General features: G+C 50.5%; 1 protein-coding gene across 3 annotated transcripts; it reads right to left on the minus strand.

Annotated features, from left to right (window-relative positions):
- Positions 1 to 308: 308 nt before the first annotated feature.
- exoc7 (exocyst complex component 7) lies at positions 309 to 12,247 on the minus strand. 3 transcript variants are annotated; one of them, XM_034558248.1, is made up of 19 exons: positions 12,035 to 12,247; positions 11,845 to 11,910; positions 9,080 to 9,264; positions 8,902 to 9,007; positions 8,455 to 8,677; positions 8,185 to 8,352; positions 5,551 to 5,613; positions 5,209 to 5,354; positions 4,475 to 4,627; positions 4,255 to 4,353; positions 3,967 to 4,029; positions 3,821 to 3,887; positions 3,009 to 3,074; positions 2,426 to 2,546; positions 2,250 to 2,345; positions 1,862 to 1,925; positions 1,680 to 1,721; positions 1,450 to 1,583; positions 309 to 641 (listed from the first exon to the last, which is right to left on the minus strand). In XM_034558248.1, the coding sequence occupies exons 1-19, from the start codon at positions 12,092 to 12,094 to the stop codon at positions 539 to 541; spliced, it is 2,025 nt and encodes a 674-aa protein (XP_034414139.1). In that variant the 5' UTR covers positions 12,095 to 12,247; the 3' UTR covers positions 309 to 538. The 3 variants fall into 3 exon arrangements, with proteins under 3 accessions (XP_034414139.1, XP_034414138.1, XP_034414140.1); XM_034558247.1 differs by lacking the exon at positions 5,551 to 5,613 and adding an exon at positions 6,570 to 6,662; XM_034558249.1 differs by lacking the exon at positions 5,551 to 5,613.
- Positions 12,248 to 12,824: the final 577 nt, after the last annotated feature.

Raw genomic sequence — 12,824 nt, forward strand, 5'->3', positions numbered from 1 at the left:
ACGCTGCACATTTTATTCTTGCGATTAAGATCTTGTTTCAGATTGTTTTTATTTTTCTGTTCTCTTGGATTTTTAATGACTTATTTTATTTTATTGCATTATTATAATGTATAATTTCTTTTTGAACTTTTCCTTTTGACTTATACATAAACAACACAACAAAAACATCAGAATAAGGTATATTATGTTCTTGTTAAGGTCTTACATTGTGTTGTATATTGTGTATATTGTGTTGTGTTGTATATTGTGAACATAATTATCTGACGCGTTGTTGCGCAACTTCATCAACAAAACACATGGAGGCCGAAGCGGATTCAGAGTTCACTTTATTCACTCTTTTGGGCTGAAGAGGCTCCATAAATACATCCTGCTCATGTGTGAGAGGAGAGGGTGAGATGTGTGAGAGGGTGAGATGTGTGAGAGGGTGAGAGAGGGTGAGATGTGTGAGAGGAAAGGGTGAAAGGAGAGGGTGAGACGTGTTATAGGAGAGGGTGAGACGTGTTCAGGGTGAGACGTGTTCAGGGTGAGTCTCCGTGCTTCAAGCCGACGTGTCGAACAGCTTCTCGATCATTTCCTCCACCTCCTCCGGGCGATACTTGTGGTACTTTTCGGGGTTCTTGGTGAACGAGATGTTGGCGCATCTGAAAGCAGAGAAACAGGGTCGTGTGCAAAGGGAATCGAGCCGTCTGATTGGCTGGAAGGTTTAGATTTCATTGCATTAAGAAAGTCATAAAAAGAGCAGCAGTACAAAAGGTACCTAACTTCCTTGTGATGACATCACGTGTTTTAATGACGCCAACGAACCGTGACCCCCGTGATCCCCCCCCTCCTCACCTGTGCAGGAAGGCCCTGTAGGCCTCCGACCCCCCCCTCCTCTGACCCCTCCTCACCTGTGCAGGAAGGCCCTGTAGGCCTCCGACCCCCCCCTCCTCTGACCCCTCCTCACCTGTGCAGGAAGGCCCTGTAGGCCTCCGACCCCCCCCCTCCTCTGACCCCTCCTCACCTGTGCAGGAAGGCCCTGTAGGCCTCCGACACCACCCTCCTCTGACCCCTCCTCACCTGTGCAGGAAGGCCCTGTAGGCCTCCGACCCCCCCTCCTCTGACCCCTCCTCACCTGTGCAGGAAGGCCCTGTAGGCCTCCGACCCCCCCCTCCTCTGACCCCTCCTCACCTGTGCAGGAAGGCCCTGTAGGCCTCCGACCCCCCCTCCTCTGACCCCTCCTCACCTGTGCAGGAAGGCCCTGTAGGCCTCCGACCCCCCCCTCCTCTGACCCCTCCTCACCTGTGCAGGAAGGCCCTGTAGGCCTCCGACCCCCCCCTCCTCTGACCCCTCCTCACCTGTGCAGGAAGGCCCTGTAGGCCTCCGACCCCCCCCTCCTCTGACCCCTCCTCACCTGTGCAGGAAGGCCCTGTAGGCCTCCGACCCCCCCCTCCTCTGACCCCTCCTCACCTGTGCAGGAAGGCCCTGTAGGCCTCCGACACCACCCTCCTCTGGGCCTGACGGATGAAGTCCCGCTGCTCTTTGTCCGGGATGGCCCAGCCCTTCTGGATCTTGCACAACTCCTCCAGCCCGTCGTTGAAGCCCTGAGGGGGTTAATAAGTATAATAATTATAATATTCTAATGAAATGTTCACGCTTTGTTGAAAAGGTATCCCATAATAACCTCTTTCTGCCCTCACCTTGAATTTGTCTTTTATCACCTGTCGCTCTTTATCTTTCAGCTGGAGGAGGAAAGAAAGACTTCAGTTACATGAAGACACACTCCTGACATGAGGAGGGGGAGGGGGGGGGGGGGGGGGGGAAGGACTCCATCCACCGCAGTGAAACACCGACTGTGGAGGAGAACCAGGTGGAGGCTGACCTTGGCGCCGGGCTGGAAGACGGGCATGTTCCTGCTCGTCAGGTGCTCCGTGACCTTCAGCCAGCTGTGACAGAATCAACACAACGTGAGGTCAACGTGAGGTCAACGTGAGGTCAACGTGAGGTCAGCGCGAGGTCAGTGTGAGGTCAACGTGAGGTCAGCGTGAGGTCAGCGTGAGGTCAACGTGAGGTCAGCGTGAGGTCAACGTGAGGTCAGCGTGAGGTCAGCGTGAAGTCAGCATGAGGTCAGCGTGAGGTCAACGTGAGGTCAGCGTGAAGTCAGCGTGAGGTCAGCGTGAGGTCAACGTGAGGTCAGCGTGAAGTCAGCGTGAGGTCAGCGTGAACGGCACAGGAACAGGAAGTGAACTTCACCCTCGAGGTCGGCGTACCTGTGCTGGTACATCTGGATCTGCTGCTCGATCAGCTCCCGGTACGAGTTCTCCGCTTTCTTCTGAGTCACCGTCACCAGCTGGATCAACTCGGACCTGAAGACATCGTCGTGGTTATTAAAAAACGGGTGAGCGGGCGCCATGGAAACGACAGATCTGCAGAGGCTCGAGCGTACTTCTCCAGAGACTTGAGGGTGTAGTTGTAGTTGTTGTGCAGGAAGATGGCGCTCAGCGCCGAGTCCTCGTACACTTTGGACTTGCTGAGCAGGTTCAGCTGCAGGTTGCCCAACACTTTACCTGAGGGAACAAAGATGTCCGTCAGGCTCTGACAGACAGAGCACCACGAAGAGGATAAGCCCCTCCCACCTCCGACAGACAGCACGCCCTGCAGAGGATAAGCCCCTCCCACCTCCGACAGACAGCGCGCCCTGCAGAGGATAAGCCCCTCCCACCTCCGACAGACCGCGCGCCCTGCAGAGGATAAGCCCCTCCCACCTCCGACAGACAGCGCGCCCTGCAGAGGATAAGCCCCTCCCACCTCCGACAGACCGCGCGCCCTGCAGAGGATAAGCCCCTCCCACCTCCGACAGACAGGGCGCCCTGCAGAGGATAAGCCCCTCCCACCTCCGACAGACCGCGCGCCCTGCAGAGGATAAGCCCCTCCCACCTCCGACAGACAGCGCGCCCTGCAGAGGATAAGCCCCTCCCACCTCCGACAGACCGCGCGACCTGCAGAGGATAAGCCCCTCCCACACTTACAGATGTACGTGCTGAGGAGCCGCTTGTTGAACTCTGAGGTGTAGCTGCTCGCCGACGAGCTCGTCTCTGGGGAGGAAACACAGGCCGTCACAGAGGAACCGGTGACACACACACACACACACACACACACACACACACACACACACACACACACACACACACACACACACGCACACACACACACACGCACACACACGCACACGCACTGCAGTGAACAGGAAACACACTCATCAGCAGGGGGCCCTCAGGGGCCGGGTGCTTACCTCGGGGGTCTAAAGGGATATTGTAAGTGTCCCCCAGGACTTAAAAGGGCCCAGCAAGGCAGAAGAGAGAGAGAGAGAGAGAGAGGCACAAGTGCAACAAAAACACACACAAAAAAAAGGTTAGAAGAGATTTGTTAGTGCAGAGTAAGCAACCAGTCAGACAGCGAGGAGACGAGAGGGGAGGAGAGGAGAGGAGAGGGGAGGAGACGAGATGGGAGGAGATGGGAGGAGAGGGGAGGAGACGAGAGGGTAGGGGAGGAGAGGGGAGGAGACGAGATGGGAGGAGAGGAGATGGGAGGAGACGAGATGGGAGGAGAGGGGAGGAGAGGGGAGGAGACGAGAGGGTAGGGGAGGAGAGGGGAGGAGACGAGATGGGAGGAGAGGAGATGGGAGGAGACGAGATGGGAGGAGACGAGATGGGAGGAGAGGAGATGGGAGGATCACAAACAATCTGCTGACTTTAAAACTAAAGGACACAGCCAGGCGAAGACAACGAGGAGGAGGAGGAGGAGGAGGAGGAGGAGGAGGAGGAGGAGGAGGTGGTGGTACCTTGTGAGGCCAGCATGGCTCCGGCTGTCTCGTGGAAGTCCAGCAGCTGCTGCAGGAACAGGATGGCCTGCAGGGGGAGACAGACTGAGGTGAGCACCAAGCTCATTCATCAGAGTGACCACACAGAGGAAGAAGTGAGCGTTTACATTGCTGGTCAGCTCGTGGACGGTTCCATCCTTCGGCATGTTGTACTCTTTATCGGGATCGTTCTGTGGTGGAACAAAGAGAGAACGTTCAGCTCACGTCTCCTGGGAGACGACGATCGGGGGTTAAAAACATAGGAATCGCCCGGAAGACGACCCTCTGGGTTCTAAACATAGGGATCGCCTGGAAGACGGCGCTCGGGGTTGAAAACATAGTAATCGCCTGGAAGACGACGCTCGGGGTTGAAAACATAGGAATCGCCTGGAAGACGACGCTCGGGGTTATCTGACCTTGATGCTGTCTGCGAACTCCTCCAGAGCTTTGGCTCCGATCGTTTCCATGGAAGTGATGAGAGTCGGCAGCTTGTTCTTGGTGCTCGCTGCTGTTCCCTAAACACACACACACACACACACACACACACACACACACACACACACACACACGGAGAGAGTTACAGTCATTTCATTTAACGTTCCCCTGAAGAACTTCGGGGGCGGAGCCGAGGACGACCTGCAGCGTGGCGTCGAACTCGGACTTGTTCATCTTCAGGTGCCGGAGGATCGGGAAGATGGTGAGCACGGCCGAGTAGTCGTGACGCATGATGGCTCTACGGGCGGCAGACACGATGTTGTCCCCCTCCAGCATCAGGTTGTCCAGCGCCTCCTGTGGACAGACAGGAAGCAGCATCATCAGGGGGGCGACTCCTCTGGTTGTATAGAAGTCTATGCTTCATGTGTTAAAGCTGCATTCTCTATACTGACCACCAGGGGGCGACTCCTCTGGTTGTATAGAAGTCTATGCTTCATGTGTTAAAGCTGCATTCTCTCTACTGACCACCAGGGGGCGACTCCTCTGGTTGTATAGAAGACTATGCTTCATGTATTAAAGCTGCATTCTCTCTCCTGACCACCAGGGGGCGACTCCTCTGGTTGTATAGAAGTCTACGCTTCATGTGTTAAAGCTGCATTCTCTCTCCTAACCACCAGGGGGAGACTCCTCTGGTTGTATAGAAGTCTATAGAACATGACTACTTCTCTCTTGATTTATTCCCTCAAATAATAATAATAAAAATGTCATCATTATTTCACATAACATCTAAGACGTAATTTATTGCTCATCGTCTCAAGAACTTAATATAATAAAAAGATGAAAGCGTGAACTAAACGCTTATTTGCTGAAAAATAATACAGAACCGGGTCACCGGACCTCCAGAAGTCAGAGACCAGGAACACGAGTTCTCTGACCTGGATGAGCGAGTCGAAGGTCTTCTTCTGGTGGTGCTCGGGGATGATCTCCGCCAGCAGGGCGTACTCGCTCTGGGCCAGCTTCACGAAGGCGCTGATGCAGTGGATGTACGAGTCGATCTCGATGTCCAGGACGTCGTCTTTGCCTGAGAGCCACACGGGCAGAGAGGACGCCGTCAGCCCGGCGGACCGAGACCTCCCCCCCCCTCCCCCCCGGGGGTGTGTGTGTGTGTGTGTGTGTGTGTGTGTTCAAAAGGACAAAATGTGATGTGTGTGTGTGTGTGAGCGCTGCAGTCTGTGGGAATGTTCCTCCTCTTTGAACCTCGTGGTCCCGCCACTCACCTGAGGCGGCCCCGTGCTTCTCGGTCAGAGCGTCAGACAGGTGTTTGACCCGGAGGTCGAGATCTGGTGGTGGAGGGGGGGTTGGGGGGACGACACACAGACCTAGTCAGACCACCGGGGTCGTGACTAGGCCCAGTGAGGGGGTGGGGGGGGCAAACCTGAACCTGGAACATCTGCACCGACCACCACCAGGCACCCAGCAGAGAGGGGGGGGGGAAGCAGGGGGCACCCACTGCAGTCAAGCCGGTGTGTGTGTGTGTGTGTGTGTGTGTGTCCCATCTAAGTGTGTGTTTCATGAGGGCGAGCTTTAAAAGATAAAAACCCGTCACAACAGCTTTTGCTCTCTGGCTTCACATTCGTTCCCGTTTTGACGGCGTTAAAGGGACCGCGGTGATGTTTAGAAGTGTGTGTAGGTTCTCCTCCACAGTTTTCACTATATGATATATTATGAATCTGTTCACCTGGTTACTACCTGAAGCAATGATAAAGTCCCGTGAGGTCAAATTAACTGCTCTTATCAGTGTTTTTCTATTTTTTTTTATCTAATAGTCATTCAAAATAACGCTTCAAAAGATCAAAACTATCTCTTTAAATATATTTAAAAAAACACACGAATACGTTCTTTATTGTCTCCCGTGGGGAAAAAAAACCTAATTTAGTTGATCGCTTAACAGTTTCGAGAATTAATACATTGTTATGTATCCATAAAGCACTGGAATCTCTGCCTCTCTATGGTGTGTATTAAAGGTTTAAATATACCCGTTTTTATTTTACGCTGAATAGAGAATTTCCCCTTAAAAAACGGACAATAAATATAAATATATTTGACAGATTCTGGGGAATTTACTCCAGAAACTCGTCACAGAAACCTTTTTGTTTTGCCAGGATGAAAATATTTTTCTGGGTTTGTCATATTTATGCTTTTCTCCCTGAGCTCAGAAGCTGTTGCGACGGTCGCGAGGAGGCCGGCAGTGTGAGCGAGGAGAGAAGACACCGAAGAGGAGACCGGGGTGCGTTACCTTCCAGAGGAGTGAGGTTAGAGCCCCCCTTTTTCCCATCCAGCCCATGCTGTGAGTACTGTTTCAGAAGGTTCTGAGCCTTGCGAATGGTCCCTGGGCCCATAAACACAGAGACAGGGTCCAGAGGAGGAGGAGGAGGTCCAGACAGCCAAGAAACAGAAGAAGGAGGAAGAAGAAGGAGGAGGAGGGAGAGCTAGGAAGTGAAAAACATGAAACAGACACCACCACCACCACCACCGAGACGGGCAGCAGAGGTTTGTATGTATGGGGGGGGGGAGGAGCCTATCACCAGGATGAGCAACTACAGCTACATCAGGAAAACACTGGTGCTCAGACGCACAGTGACCCAGTAGGGGGGGGGGGGGGGTGGGAGGGGGCGTGAGAACAGAGGGAACACAAAAAACACAACACGGCCGTCACAATTCAAACAATGCACATTAACCAGCATTAATATTCCGTTACACGGTGAGAAACATCTGCAGCTGTGGTTCCCAACAGGCTGTCCTTGAAGCCCCGCCCCCTAGTTGTATTTATGAAAAGCCCCGCCCCCTAGTTGTATTTATGAAAAGCCCCGCCCCCTAGTTGCATTTATGAAAAGCCCCGCCCCCTAGTTGCATTTATGAAAAGCCCCGCCCCCTAGTTGCATTTATGAAAAGCCCCGCCCCCTAGTTGTATTTATGAAAAGCCCCGCCCCTAGTTGTATTTATGAAAAGCACCGCCCCCTAGTTGTATTTATGAAAAGCACCGCCCCCTAATTGTATTTATGAAAAGCACCGCCCCCTAATTGTATTTATGAAAAGCCCCGCCTTTTCATAATTAAGTGAAAAGAAAACTAATAATATTAGACAAGTGGGGTTAGATAAAGGTTAATAGAGTAAAATATGTCTGACAATGATCTTTATTTGTATTTATGTTATTGTGACTTCCTGACCCCCGGTTGGGAACAACTGGTCTGCAGCACATTCATATTCTCTGCATTCAAACAGGACGTCTGGGTGGTTAGTGAGTTATTGAGCATTCAAAGCAGCAGTCAGAGACTTTTTAAAGACACTTCCTCTCGAGGGCCTTCTATACAACCAGAGGAGTCGCCCCCTGGTGGTCAGGAGAGAGAATGCAGCTTTAACACGTGAAGCATAGACTTCTATACAACCAGAGGAGTCGCCCCCTGGTGGTCAGGAGAGAGAATGCAGCTTTAACACGTGAAGCATAGACTTCTATACAACCAGAGGAGTCGCCCCCTGGTGGTCAGGAGAGAATGCAGCTTTAACACATGAAGCATAGACTTCTATACAACCAGAGGAGTCGCCCCTTGGTGGTCAGGAGAGAGAATGCAGCTTTGACAGTCTCTACGGCCTCTGGTTTCATGGTGGTTTTCATCACTTGTGATAAATCCCCCGTTGACGAGCAATATGAACCCCTAAAAAGCTCGACAGGTGACAGGCGGATTGATAACTGATGCTGCGTTGAACCAGAGGCCAACATCTACACGGGCTAGTCGGAACGGACTGTAAAACACCACAGTCTGGTGGGCGAGGTCATTAGGAGGGAGGGAGGGAGGGGGGAGGGGGGGGGGGTGGCTGGATGGAGAGCACATCTACGGGTGGCGGTAGCTGACCTGGTCTCTTTGGGGCCTTCTTGGTGGGCGTGTCCTTGCGTTTGGTCTGGACGGCGGGCGAGTAGAGGATCCCGGAGGAGGCGCTGTTCTTGCGGAAGTGATCCTTCAGACCTTTGATGGAGCGATCCAGCTGGTTGGACCGGATCTGGAAGTAGACGTTCATGAAATCTGCAGGAGGAGGAAGAGGAGGAGGAGGAAGAGGGTATTTATAACCAGGTATTTAAGACCACTCATCACTTAATTTAAGGGAAACAGAGAGTGAAGCCGAACCCTGGTTGCGTCCGTACTCCACCAGCCAGCCGGCGATGCAGATGATGTCCTGGAGCACGGCTTCGGGCAGGTGCTCCAGCACCACGTCCTCCTGGACCTCCAGCTCCTCGTCCACGCCGATGGCGTCCAGGATGAGGATCGGGGGAACGGGTTTACTGTAGCGGGTCAGCAGGCTGCGGAACTCCGCCTCCAGCAGCTCTTTGCCCTTCTCAAAGCGCGCTTTCTGCAGAGAAGAAGACAATAAACTCTGTGCCATGTTTCATATTTTACTTCATTTAAAATCGAATTAACGAGACACAATCCCCCGTAGATCTACCAGCCAGTGAGCTTAGCGTAAAGACTGGAAGCGGGGGGGAACTGCTAGCCTAGCGACCTCATTGATGTGGTTGGTCACCCATCATCTGGCTCTCGGTGGAGCTGCTCCTTTAAGATATAGACGTAAAGTACCACAGTGTTGAGCTCGGGGCTGTCCGGGTTGTTGTCCTGGAAGTACTCCACAGCTTTCTGAATCTTTGCGATGCAAGCGAGGTACTCGTCCAGTCTGCCCGTCGGCCTGAAACAGAAACAGGAAGGTTTACTCCACCGGTTCAACATGCTTCAACTCTCCCCCCTCTCGGAGTCTCACCCCTCCCTGATGATCCTGTCGGTGTCTTTGGCCACGTGGTAGTAGCTGATGACGTGGTCCATGCAGGACAGGGTCTTGTCCACGTTCTCCTGCAGGCGCTGCAGGTTCTCCGTCTGCTTGTGCACCGGAATGATGGAGTTCTCCAGCTGCATCAGGCGGCTCTCGAACGACGACAGGATGGAGACCTTGGAGGGGACGAGAGAGAGAGAGAGAGAGAGACGAGAGAGAGAGAAAGAGAGGGACGAGAGAGAGAGAAAGAGAGAGAGAGGGACGAGAGAGAGAGAGGGGGAGGAGAGAGAGAGAGAGAGAGAGAGAGAGAGAGAGAGAGAGAGAGAGAGAGAGGAACGAGAGAGAGAGAAAGAGAGGGACGAGAGAGAGAGAGAGGGACGAGAGAGAGAGAGAGAGAGAGAGGAACGAGAGAGAAAGGGACGAGAGAGAGAGAGAGAGAGGGGGACGAGAGAGAGAGGGAGAGAGAGAGAGAGAGAGAGAGAGAGAGAGAGAGAGAGAGGAACGAGAGAGAGAGAGAGGGACGAGAGAGAGAGAGAGAGAGAGAGAGAGGAACGAGAGAGAAAGGGACGAGAGAGAGAGAGAGGGACGAGAGAGAGAGGGACGAGAGAGAGAGAGAGAGAGGAACGAGAGAGCTGTGTTAATCGCCCCCCGCGCTCGCCTGAGAAGGCTTCAGGGAACAATCGACACTCATCGGTTTGTTTACTTTGGGGTGAGATTTGGAAAGAAAAGGTGATTTAATATGTAAAAATAACTGGATGGAAAACATGACTTTAACTAAGTGACTGTTTCATGTCATAAAAACCTTCCTCCTATTTATGAAAACAGGAGAAATGAAAAAGGGCCATTTCCCGTCTTTTCTCTCACCAGAACACACAGGTCGAGCTAGAAAAACACACTGTGTGTGTATATACACACACACACACACACACACACACACACACATATATACATGTACTGTATATGAGTGAGTGATTGTGTGTTTATGAGTGAGTGATTGTTTATGTGTGTTTGTGTGTGAATGTTTGTGAGTGACTGTGTTTGTGTTTGTGAGTGACTGTTTGTGTGTGTTTATGTGTGTTTGTGAGTGACTGTGTGTGTGTTTGTGAGTGACTGTGTGTGTGTTTGTGTGTGTGTTTGTGAGTGACTGTTTGTGTGTGTTTGTGTGTGTTTGTGAGTGTGTGTTTGTGAGTGACTGTTTGTGTGTGTTTGTGTGTGTTTGTGAGTGACTGTGTGTGTGTTTGTGTGTGTGTTTGTGAGTGACTGTTTGTGTGTGTTTGTGTGTTTGTGAGTGACTGTGTGTGTTTGTGTGTGTTTGTGAGTGACTGTGTGTGTGTTTGTGAGTGACTGTGTGTGTGTTTGTGTGTGTTTGTGAGTGACTGTGTGTGTTTGTGAGTGACTGTGTTTGTGTGTGTTTGTGAGTGACTGTGTGTTTGTGTGTGTTTGTGAGTGACTGTGTGTGTTTGTGAGTGACTGTGTGTGTGTGTGAGTGACTGTGTGTGTGTGTGTTTGTGAGTGACTGTGTTTGTGTGTGTTTGTGAGTGACTGTGTGTGTTTGTGAGTGACTGTGTGTGTGTGTGTTTGTGAGTGACTGTGTTTGTGTGTGTTTGTGAGTGACTGTGTGTTTGTGTGTGTTTGTGAGTGACTGTGTGTTTGTGTGTGTTTGTGAGTGACTGTGTGTTTGTGTGTGTTTGTGAGTGACTGTGTGTTTGTGTGTGACTGTGTGTTTGTGTGTGTTTGTGAGTGACTGTGTTTGTGTGTGTTTGTGAGTGACTGTGTGTTTGTGTGTGTTTGTGAGTGACTGTGTGTTTGTGTGTGTTTGTGAGTGACTGTGTGTGTTTGTGTGTGTTTGTGAGTGACTGTGTGTGTTTGTGTGTGTTTGTGAGTGACTGTGTGTTTGTGTGTGTTTGTGAGTGACTGTGTTTGTGTGTGTTTGTGTGTGTTTGTGAGTGACTGTGTGTTTGTGTGTATTTGTGAGTGACTGTGTGTGTTTGTGTGTGTTTGTGAGTGACTGTTTGTGTGTGTTTGTGTGTGTTTGTGAGTGACTGTGTGTTTGTGTGTATTTGTGAGTGACTGTGTGTTTGTGTGTGTTTGTGAGTGACTGTGTTTGTGTGTGTTTGTGTGTGTTTGTGAGTGACTGTGTGTTTGTGAGTGACTGTGTTTGTGTGTGTTTGTGTGTGTTTGTGAGTGACTGTGTGTTTGTGAGTGACTGTGTGTTTGTGTGTGTTTGTGAGTGACTGTGTGTTTGTGTGTGTTTGTGAGTGACTGTGTGTGTTTGTGAGTGACTGTGTGTTTGTGTGTGTTTGTGAGTGACTGTGTGTGTTTGTGTGTGTTTGTGAGTGACTGTGTTTGTGTGTGTTTGTGAGTGACTGTGTGTTTGTGTGTATTTGTGAGTGACTGTGTGTGTTTGTGTGTGTTTGTGAGTGACTGTTTGTGTGTGTTTGTGTGTGTTTGTGAGTGACTGTGTGTTTGTGTGTGTTTGTGTGTGTTTGTGAGTGACTGTGTGTTTGTGAGTGACTGTGTTTGTGTGTGTTTGTGTGTGTTTGTGAGTGACTGTGTGTTTGTGAGTGACTGTGTGTTTGTGTGTGTTTGTGAGTGACTGTGTGTGTTTGTGAGTGACTGTGTGTTTGTGTGTGTTTGTGAGTGACTGTGTGTGTTTGTGAGTGACTGTGTGTTTGTGTGTGTTTGTGAGTGACTGTGTGTTTGTGTGTGTTTGTGAGTGACTGTGTGTTTGTGTGTGTTAGTGAGTGACGTCATACCATCCCCTTGGTCTGCTGGTCGCTCTTCTCCAGGTTTTCCCGGATGAAGGACAGCGTCTCTTGCTCCTGTGACGTCACACAGTAAAAGGCAGTTAAAACGACGTGAACGTAAAGTTAAGGTTTGTTTTGACGACCGTGTCACGAGCTGCTCGCTCGTGTCTCGTCCTCCCTCTCCGGCTGGGGGACCGACCTGCTTCAGCTTCTCCTCTATCTCCCTCTTCCTGGAGGACGCGTCCTCGGTGTGAACCATCCTGGAGGTGAAGCCCGTGGAGGGACGTTCCGCCGGGGAACTAAGGCCGGGCAAACTGCTCGATTTACGGCTTTAAAACGTCCAACGCCGAAGACCCAAAGCTACTGTTGTGGATAACTAGCTTAAATGAAACAAGCTAGCAAGTCTAACGGGCTTCCGGTTAGGACTTCAAACTAAATCACACTGCTGGTGAATTGTGCCACACATTTAACTGAATATACGTCTAGATATCTACCCATGAAATGGTTTATTCCTCCAGTATGTTTCTTTATCAACTTATGAGATACTATTACGTTATATTTTTTATTATTTGCTACTTTAATCGAGATAACTTGATCATTTTTGACCACCAAAACGCAGATATAGTGCCCCCATATATATTACTATAATAAATTAAAAGAATATTAACCATGTCCTGACCAGAAGACAGGACATGGTTAACATTGTTATATTACGTTTATCTCCAAACATACCTCTAAATACAAAGCCTAAATAGTAAATGTTTCCGGTACACGAAATTAATCGGTCTTTTATTTTGAAGGTAACACCTTCCGAGTTCCGGTCTGTGTGTGAACTTCTCTTCCGGTCCGGTGATCCTGGGAGCGTTTGGAACAGCATTGAAGTCATGTTTGAATACAATAATGTCGTTTTTTTAAACCAGTTATTAATAAATTAATCTCTTTAATTCTTGTAATATACTGTAACATATTTATCTACCAACAAAACAAAA

Source organism: Cyclopterus lumpus, chromosome 19 (genome assembly GCF_009769545.1).
Source record: "Cyclopterus lumpus isolate fCycLum1 chromosome 19, fCycLum1.pri, whole genome shotgun sequence".
Taxonomy (NCBI): domain Eukaryota; kingdom Metazoa; phylum Chordata; class Actinopteri; order Perciformes; family Cyclopteridae; genus Cyclopterus; species Cyclopterus lumpus.

Bases quoted from the DNA above. Each gene is read 5' to 3' on its own strand.
- exoc7 (XM_034558247.1), bottom strand. From the start codon at position 12,094: ATGGTTCACACCGAGGACGCGTCCTCCAGGAAGAGGGAGATAGAGGAG. The intron at 9,008-9,079 runs GTGAGACTCCGA...TTTCTGTTTCAG, and splicing joins GACAGGATCATCAGGGAGGG to GCCGACGGGCAGACTGGACG. The intron at 1,584-1,679 runs GTGAGGGCAGAA...TAACCCCCTCAG, and splicing joins TGATAAAAGACAAATTCAAG to GGCTTCAACGACGGGCTGGA.